Consider the following 9,382-nt stretch of genomic DNA (forward strand, 5'->3'; position numbering starts at 1 on the left):
GCAGGTGAGGCCAGGGCTGTGGGTTTACTGATGGTTCACCCTTACCTTAATGAGATTCCAGTTTAATATGGAGAATGTCTCCTTTTATTAGACTCCCCATCTTGGATGGGTCCTTGGCCTTGACTTCTGGACCACAAGGCTGGCCAAACTGAAGCCCCAACTTACTCAGATTTGCAGATCTCAACCCCCTTTACCTGGGGTAAAATTGTATTAGTGTTCTGATACTTCATTTATCTCCTGGGTCTCCTTTTCACTTATATTTTGGCTTGAGCTTCTATATCTTGTCAGTAAGTACATGCTTTTTGAGTGTTTTGCCCTGGCCTAGCTCAGTTGGTTAAAGCATTGTCCTGATAAGCCAAGGTTGTGGGTTCGATCCCAGGTCAGAGCACATACAAGAAACAACCAATGAATGCATAAATAAGTGGAAGTACAAATGGATGTTTCTCTCTCTCTCTCTCTCTCTCTCTCTCTCTCTCTCTCTCTTCCTTTCTCTAAAATCAATAAATTTAAAAAACCAATGTTCTTTCATTTGCTCAGCATTATGTCTGTGAGAGTCATCCATGTTGTTATGTTGTTATGTATTTGTTCTTTTTTATTGTATAAATATAGCACAATATATGTATCCATCCTAATGTTATTGGACATTTGAAGAGTTTTTAGCTTGCCTCTTATATTAACGTTTTTGTATATGCGTGTCTTTTTGTGAATATGCACACTCATTTCTCTTGGGTATATGCCTTGGAAGTGGAGTTGCTGGGTCATAGGCATATGTTTAGTTTTGGTAGATACTGTTAGTCTTCCAAAGTGGTTGACCGATATATACTCCCAATAGCACTTAGGAGAATTCCTGTTGCATATAATATTTTTACAAACTTAAAAGAAAAAATAACTCTAGTTCAAAAGATACAAAATAAATCTATGTTATATCACCCTAGCTTCATGTTTATTTTTTTAATTTATTTTTTAAATATATTTTTATGGATTTCAGAGAGGAAGGGAGAGGGAGAGATAGAAACATCAATGATGAGAGAGAATCATTGATCAGCTGCCTCCTGCACGCCTCCTAACTGGGCATCAAGTCCACAACCTAGGCATGTGCCCTTGACCAGAATCAAACCCGAGACCTTTCCGTCTGCAGGCTGACGCTGTATCCACGGAGCCAATCCAGCTAGCAGGGGTAGGCAAACTTTTTGACTCCAGGGCCACAATAGGTTCTTAAACTGGACCGGAGGGCCGGAACAAAAGCATGGATGGAGTGTTTGTGTGAACTAATATAAATTCAAAGTAAACATCATTACATAAAAGGGTACGGTCTTTTTTTTTTTTTTAGTTTTATTCATTTCAAACGGGCCGGATCTGGCCCACGGGCCATAGTTTGCCCACGGCTGGGCTAGGGCTAGCTTCATGTTTAAATTACCATTTTAAAAGCTGTTGCACAGGAAAAATGTTAACATACCCCAAAATGTGAATAGTGGTTGTATATTAGATGGAAAAGAGGATCAACTTTGACTTTGAGAAATATTTGAAATCCTTTATAACAAGCATATGTCTTTTACTTTTAATTACATTGTCCTAAAAAATATTAAATAGAACTAAAAGGCACCCCTCAGCCCGGCACCTCCCGGCTTGCACTCCTTTAATGACTTTCCGGCTTCCAAAGATGTGTTGAAATCCCTTACCTGCTGCCTCACTCCTTTTACTCTTGTGGGTTTATGTCTTTTCTATTGCTTCACTGTCATTAAGTGAAGTTTCAAGAAGGAGAGGAAATAAATATGATCAATCTTCCACTTTTAATCAGAATTCTATGCATACAATCCAGTCTGGTTTTGTACATTATCATGTGGGGAATGGGATGTATCGAAGAAGAGCCAGGCGCTTGTTCTAAAGACCTCATTCTGGTGACTTGGGGAAGGTGTGGGGGTGAGGATGGACTGGGAGGGGAGCACCCAGAGGTGTGTGGGGAGAATGGTTAAAAAGCTAAGTTCACTCAATGGTTACAGCATCAGCCTGCAGACCAAAGGGTCTCGGGTTCGATTCCTGATCAAGGGCATATACCTTGGTTGCAGGATCCCCAGTCCCCTTAGGGGCACATGCGGGAGGCAATCAATCAAGGTGTCTCTCACGTTGATGTTTCTCTCTCTCTCCTCACCTACTCTCTCCCTTCCACTCTCTCTAGAGAGTAATGGAAAAAATATTCTCGGCTGAGGATTGGAAAAAAAAAAAGAGCTAACAGGAAGCACAGAGGCAGGCTTCTCACTCAGCTGCAGCAGGATGGAGACAGCAACATAGAGCGCATAGAGTCTCAAGGGCACAGCCCACATCCCAGGGCTGCTCACCCCAGTTCTGCTCCAGGAGAGACTCCACCTGGAAGGAAACCCACCAGACTGTAAAACTAGAAACATAGAAATATACCAGCACTGGCTAATACTTGGCCACCCACACTCCTGAACCCTGAGCCCACGGCAGACACAGTCATCCAGCAGGGCCCTCTTTCCTGCGGGCCTGGAGAGCCTGCTACTCTAAGCATAGTGACAGGTACTGCTAACCAATCAGTTTGGCACTTAAGATGGTACCAACTGCCTCCTGGGACTAACAGTTACACCCCGCCCCCCTCTCTTGCACATTCCTAATTGTCCCAGAAACTATAGGCCACATACCAGCTTCATGGACATGAGCTGACAAAAAACTACAAAGTCGGGAAGAACAGAATCCTGGGACTTCTGGGTCCCTTGAAAGCATGGGCATTCACTTCTACTAAGGCCTGGCCCTCAGCCCAGACTCTCTTACCCGGTCCTTCATCAGGGGCAGGGTCCCCTTCTTCAGGGTCTCAGCCATAAGCTCCTTCTCCTCTGACAGCTCTGAGGGTAAAAAAGAGGGAGAGGCACACAGTGGGACAGGGCTTCAGTGTCTGATCAGACCCAAGACAAGCATGAGAAGAGGTTCCAGAGAGCTCCTGGGAGTGCGAGATGGGAGTATTTCCAAATGGGCTCCTGCTGGGCTCCTGTTTCCTCTTAGCCTCCAGGAGGTCAGAGACTGTGCCAAGGGGGAAGAGGGAGCAGTCCCCCAACCCCTGGTCTGGGGAAATGGCCAGTTCCTGAAATGTGATGGTTTATTCCTCACAAGAGGTAAAGGCAGTGTTAACACTCTCCTCCCAAGATTTGGTTCCCCAAAGACCCCTCTGCTCAGCATGTCCTCCACATCAGCATCCATCCAGACTCCTCCTCACCCTTCAAGGCTTCCAGGAACTCCGGAATGGCTTCTACGCGTGCCTCAACCAAGATGCCAGCAGCATTAAAAAGGCTACTTAGGAGAGGACCTGCTGGGCCCTCCGTCTGCAGCTCACCGGAGGTCAGGACTTTAGACACCTATGGCCAGGAGATGGGAGATGAGCACAAGTCCCACTAAAGCAGATTGTCTGCAGGGTGTCCGCTGCCCTCCACCTAGCCTCTCCCTCTCGCTGCCCAAGTTCTTTCTTGGGTCTCTTACTTTTTCATCTAGATCCTTCAGCTCCTCATCTGTGGTGAGGCACTGAGTGAGGTAGCTTAGCACATCTTCCCGCTCCTCTTCAGTCAGATCCCGGAGACCACTCACTGTGTCCTGCACCTTCTCCTTCATGTTTCTAAATCCTCCAAGTTCAAAGACTTTCCTATAGAGGTAGGTTCTTAACCCAACCTACCCAGCCCAACAAGCTCCATTACCAAGACTCTACTCTTCGTCTATGTTTCTTCTGGAGAACACTTCTGTATCTTCCTCTAATCTTTTCCTGTTAAAATGAAGCACCTTTCTTCTCAAACACCCACCATCATTGCTGCCCGCTGACTCCACTTCCATCTCCCTAGCTCACCCCCAGTCTAGTACCAACCCAAAATTCTTCTCCACCTCCCGGAAATCAAAGCTTATTGAGTCCTTGCCTTTCAAAGTGACGCCTTTAGATCACACTAAGAGTAGTGAGGATTTAGAGGAAGTTAGAGCAGTGGTTCTTAGCCTTGACTGTACATGAGAATCACCTGGGAAGTGATTTTAAAAATCCTGATGCCCAGGCCATACCCCCAGATTAATTAAATCAGAATTTCTGGAGGTGGCACTTGGGCAACACTACTTTTAAAGTTCCCTTAGGTGATGTCTATGCATAACGAATGTGTTTGTTTAGAGGAGACAGATGCCACCCCCAGACTAATGCTAAAACCTGCTTTGGGCCCTGACCTACCTTTCTCCCCTCAAGCTCCCCGCACCCCAACCCACACACATACATACTCAGCCACCCCACATGAGCTCCAGTCCTGAGGCCAGCGGGCTCAAGGGTGAAGGGTGCAGCCACCCTGAACATAGCTGGCTCCCATCCTTACCTAAACAAGATGAACCACCATCTTCCTCTGCAAAGAAAGGAAAAGTCATCTCAGAGAGTATTGAGGTCACCTCCAGCCCCCTGTTGATATTCTCTTCCCAGTGATGAAAGTTTTCATTCCTGGACTCTGGGCCCTCACTGCCCATGCCAGGGAGCCCGTGTCCTCCTCCGTGTGTGTAAATGACAAGCACTATATTTGCAGACCCATTTCCACATCCTCAGAGATAGGCAGCCAGAGGACTATGCATAGATGATTGAAAAAGAAACAAGCCCAGAGAAGGTGTAGCATCCTGCCAGTACTCAGCAAACGTGTCAGAGCAGGGCCTGGGATCTATCTCCTGACTTTTCTGTTCCGGCACATAAGAATGACAGAGATTCACTCCTTCGAGCTAGCAAGGCCTTGCCAGGACTGAACCTGTAACTTTTAAACCAGGAAGTCATGGTTCAATTCCTGGTAGGGGCACATGCCTGGATTGCAGGCTTGATCCCCCAGTGTGGGGCGTGCAGGAGGCAGACAATCAATGATTTTCTCTCATCATGAATGTTTTTATCTCTCTCTCTGAGAATGTTTTTATCCTTTCCTCTCTGAAATCAATAAAAAATATATTTTTAAAAAACAGAAAACAGGCCTTCTAGAAAAAAACTGAGCTCCCTTAGAAAAATTCCAAAGACTCCTCCTTAACAGTACTATGGTGAGGAGAGGTAGTTCCAAGGATCAGAAAAATTTCACTGTAAGCCTTTCACTTTTTAATTAAAAAGGAAAAACAAAGGCATCCATCCATTCAGGGAGGGCTCACCCAGGAGAGCCATGGGGCCCCCTTTCCTGAGCTGCTCCACAGTTTCCAACAAGTCCAGCAGAGGAAGAAAGCTCCACCACCAGCACCAAAACAACTGCTCAGGGGACGGCTGGTGATGTCCTGAAGTCCCTTGGAAGCACCTCAGCTATCAGACTCTGTGGCACTTGGAGCCACCCGGGTGGGGTGGGATGGTGGGACTTTCTGTGCAGAAAATGTCCCACAGGGGTGCTTTAATTTCACTGTGCTTCCCTCCAGCTCTCTTACTGAGTGCTGGCGATAAACCCAGCGACTGAAATAAGCACAAAATACAGATTTGGGCAACTCAGTATAAGAAAACAGAGGAGAGCGGCCTCTTGAAACCAGTACGTTTTGGTTCAAGCCAGAGAAATCAGTCACCCTGGAGGGCAGCAGGGATGTGAGTGAATTGAGGGCATCAGAAGAAGATTTCCTGATCCTGGGAGAATGAGACAGCTTCCTGAAGGTGGAGAAGAGTACGGCATGCTTGAGTAAAGGAGTGGGTGGGAGTGAGGCTGCCCCCACTCAGATGCCCTAGGGGCTTCTCCTTTTCCTTCTCCCCACTGCTGCCTACCTCCAGCTTCACCTGTCCTGGAAGGAATCCAGATATGGCTGGATATCCTGGACCACAACATCGTGATGTCATGCTTGTGGGACTCTTGGAAGGCCCCTTCGATTGTAATTCCCCTGAGCAATTTCACTGTGGACTCCCCTGTTGAGTCTACCACATCCACAGCTTGGAACGCAGCCTTTGAGCCTGGAAAGAGAAGGATAGAGGTCACACTGATCTCTGAATCTCCAGAGAAAAACGCATTTTGGAACTGGTGAGATATGACAGAAGTGGAAATAGTGTCTGGAATCAGTCCTGTATGTGTCTCAGAACCCGTTTGTTTCTTGAGCAATGTAACAGTTTGCATATACTTTATCAGAGAGAAAAGAAAAAGCCTTATGCACACAAAGAGTACAGCATAGAAAGGGGGATAAAAGACTAATTTTATAGGGGAGACATGATGAACACTACCTCAGCCAGGTGACCAAGGTAAACATCAATAGTGAAAGTCAATGTGATAGTCCATACCCTTGATATAGTGTAAGGAGAATAGCTCTACCTCTATGGTCTTCCTTCCCAAAACCCATTATTATCTCAGTCTAACCACGAGAAAAAGGCATCAGACAAATTCGAATCGAGAGGCATCCTGTAATATGCCCTTAAAACTGTCAAGATCATCAAAAACAAGGAAAGTCTGAGACACTGTCACAGCCAAAAGGAGCCTAAGGAGATATGACAACTAAAGGTAATGTGGTATCTTGGATGGGGTCCTGGAACAGGAAAGGGATATTAGGTAAATTAAGATAATCTCAATGAAGTATGGACTTTAGATAATAAAAACAAACAAACAACCCCTATGCATGCTTTAACAACACCATGGGCAACATGTAGTTAAAAAATAAAATAACCCACCTGAAAAGAGAGCAGGCCAAGTTGCTAAAAATCAATTCAAATGACCAATTCACTTCATTCCTATGGATTTTTGTTAAAGTTTGGTTTCACCTCTGCCTCTGAAAGTTTTATGCAAACAGATAGACTTTCCCTTTAAGGAAGTTAAACTGACTTAGTCAAATTTTTATGATCGTGGCAAAACACCTTGGCTGCTTTAGTAAACTACAATATGAAAACAGCCGCCGCCTCCAAGTAATCTGGACACTATTCTGGGTCACATGACAGCAGTGCCTGGCATGGCAGGTGCTCTAAAACTGTACAGTGGGACGGTCAGAATTGTCTGCCATCTCGGGATGACACCCAGATGGGCGACATTGGAGTCGTCTGAGCTGTAAAACTCCTCTCCGTGAGGTGTGAGACACTGTCATGTCTTCAAGTGAGGGTTCAACAACACTTACCCTGGGGCTTCTCAAATCCAGAAAACCCCAAGAAGAGCTAAGTGTGGAGGCAGGGGGTGGAACATACTCCTCTAGGAGCCCCCTCCAGCCCTTGGTGAGTTCTGCTCACCAGCTACTTAGTCATGATCTCCGGGGAACACGAAGGGAGAATCATGACCGCCACAGCAGAACGACTTGGTGAACTTTGAGTGTTCCTCTGTGCAGGCACTGTGATAAATGATTTACGTAATTTATCTCATTGGATTTTTGCAACAGTCTTGCTCAAGTTGACAGATGAGAAAACAAACTTGTTCAGAGGTCACCCAGCTGGTAAGTGGTGGAGCCAGGCTTAGAAACCACATGTCCCCAGCTCTGAAGCCTGCATGTTTTCTTAACCACTAAGCAAATGACCTCCATTTATGTACCCACTTAAGTGATAAACATATAAGCACATGAGAAGACATCAGCTAATTTTAAAACAAATTATTTACAAAGAGAAAACTGGGAAAGAAAGACTATTTATGAATAGTTTCCAAGAAAAATAAGTTTCTGCCCGACCGGTGTGGCTCAGTGGTTGAGCGTCTACCTATGCACTAGATCAGTGATGGCGAACCTTTTGAGCTGGGCGTGTCAGCATTTTGAAAAATCCTAACTTAACTCTGGTGCCATGTCACATATAGAAATTTTTTGATATTTGCAACCATAGAAACCAAAGGCTTATATTTTTGATATTTATTTTATATATTTAAATGCCATTTAACAAAGAAAAATCAACCAAAAAAATGAGTTCACGTGTGACCTCTGACACGCGTGTCATAGGTTCGCCATCACTGCACTAGGTAGTCAGGGTTCGATTCCCAGTCAGGGCACATGCCCGGGTTGTGGGCCTGAGCCCCAGTGTGGGGCGTACAGGAGGCAGCCAATCAATGATTCTCTCTCATCGTTGATGTTTCTCTCTCTCTCCCTCTCCCTTCCTTTCTGTAAAAAAAATCAATAAAATATATTAAAAAATAAAATAAAATAAAATAAAAAATTTCCACTTCTCCATTCCCATCTCGCATACAGCTCTTCTGTGCATTTCTTAGGCTGAGGTGTGTGGATGTGTTCATACAAATTCTACAGTGTCTTTGTTGGCTGGTTGACTTGGTTGCTGGCAGTGGGGAGTTGAGGGTGGGGCACAGTAGGAGGGAGCAAAGTGTCCTGGCTGGTCATCTCTCCTGTACCTCATAATGACCGGGAAGCCCAGAATCCAGCTCATCACACTGCCCTTCACCCTCGTCACTCTCCAGTATGTCCTCCAGGGTGAGGTCTGTTCTGTAGCAAAGGCATGTATTCATCCCCATCACCAGACAGAAACAATGAAACTTGTCAGCATCAAGGACGCTTCTGACTTCAATCATATCGCCTCCAGCATCCAACTCCTGGACCACAGCTCTTGTGATTGTCTTAAATACGCTGGGCATTGTGCCTGGACCAACTGGGAAAAGGAAGCCAATTTCAGTTTGGGAGATACTAGCTCAGGTTTTTTAACCTACCTTAGGCAGGCTGGGGTCAAGGAAGACCCAAAGGTTCTAGGACAACCAGGACTTGGGATTATTTGCCTTCCCTGTTTCTGGCCCTCATGGAATCCTTCTGGAGGAAGGATGGAGCAGTGATTGCCCTAAATGGAAACTAGGACCTGTTTTCTGCATCTCCCACAGCACAGCTGTCCCCTTGCCCAGAGGGACCTTGAGGGGTGGGAAGGCAGCCCTCCATCCCCTAGACTCTCCGCGGTGTTGATAAGCAGAGGACCCAGAAAGGAATGAGAGGCAAATGATTACTCCTTCCTTTGGTTCTGACTCCTGGGCCTCCCTCCCTTGCTATGCTCTGCAAGGCAGTCATGATCTCCATGAAGAAGCATGAAGAACCAACCATTTCCCAACAAGTCGGCCTCAGAAGGAAACAAAAGAGAGGGGATTGAGTGCAAGAGTGGGTTGGAGCTGAGCGCCCTGGCCAGCCCACCTCCAGGTCCTCTCTCCTCAGTTTCAGGTCACCTTCTGAAGGGTCCCCTTACACTGGATAAACTAAAATGAATTCCACAATTCCATCTGGGGCATCTCCCCCCACCCACTCTCCCCTTCATCCTCTCCTGCTCTAAAGTTGGCCCCTGTACCACTCTATCTCCCCTGCTCTGTGGAACCCTCCACAGGCTCGTCACCAGTCCCGTCTGACACAGCTGCTCCCTCCCCGGTTCTATTCAGCAGCAGTTCTTTGTCCCCACCACTTTAGGGCCCTCTTATCTCTAAATCCTTCTTACTCTCTCCCCTTCCATCAATCACTCAACAACTCCTTTCTTTTAAGATCTCTT

At 46.1% G+C, this 9,382-nt stretch overlaps 1 protein-coding gene across 1 annotated transcript in view; it reads right to left on the reverse strand.

The window, feature by feature from the left end:
* Positions 1 to 1,983: 1,983 nt before the first annotated feature.
* Positions 1,984 to 9,382, reverse strand: part of GSDMB (gasdermin B) — an 8,237-nt gene continuing 838 nt past the window's right edge. Inside the window, 10 exon segments of the mRNA XM_015570796.1 lie at positions 1,984 to 2,007; positions 2,232 to 2,301; positions 2,303 to 2,364; positions 2,788 to 2,858; positions 3,227 to 3,365; positions 3,487 to 3,672; positions 5,407 to 5,431; positions 5,539 to 5,914; positions 7,057 to 7,093; positions 8,259 to 8,512. Of these exon segments, the coding sequence (XP_015426282.1) occupies positions 1,984 to 2,007; positions 2,232 to 2,301; positions 2,303 to 2,364; positions 2,788 to 2,858; positions 3,227 to 3,365; positions 3,487 to 3,672; positions 5,407 to 5,431; positions 5,539 to 5,914; positions 7,057 to 7,093; positions 8,259 to 8,498 (1,230 nt within the window). The 5' untranslated portion in view covers positions 8,499 to 8,512.

Source organism: Myotis davidii, unplaced genomic scaffold (assembly GCF_000327345.1).
Source record: "Myotis davidii unplaced genomic scaffold, ASM32734v1 scaffold327, whole genome shotgun sequence".
Taxonomy (NCBI): domain Eukaryota; kingdom Metazoa; phylum Chordata; class Mammalia; order Chiroptera; family Vespertilionidae; genus Myotis; species Myotis davidii.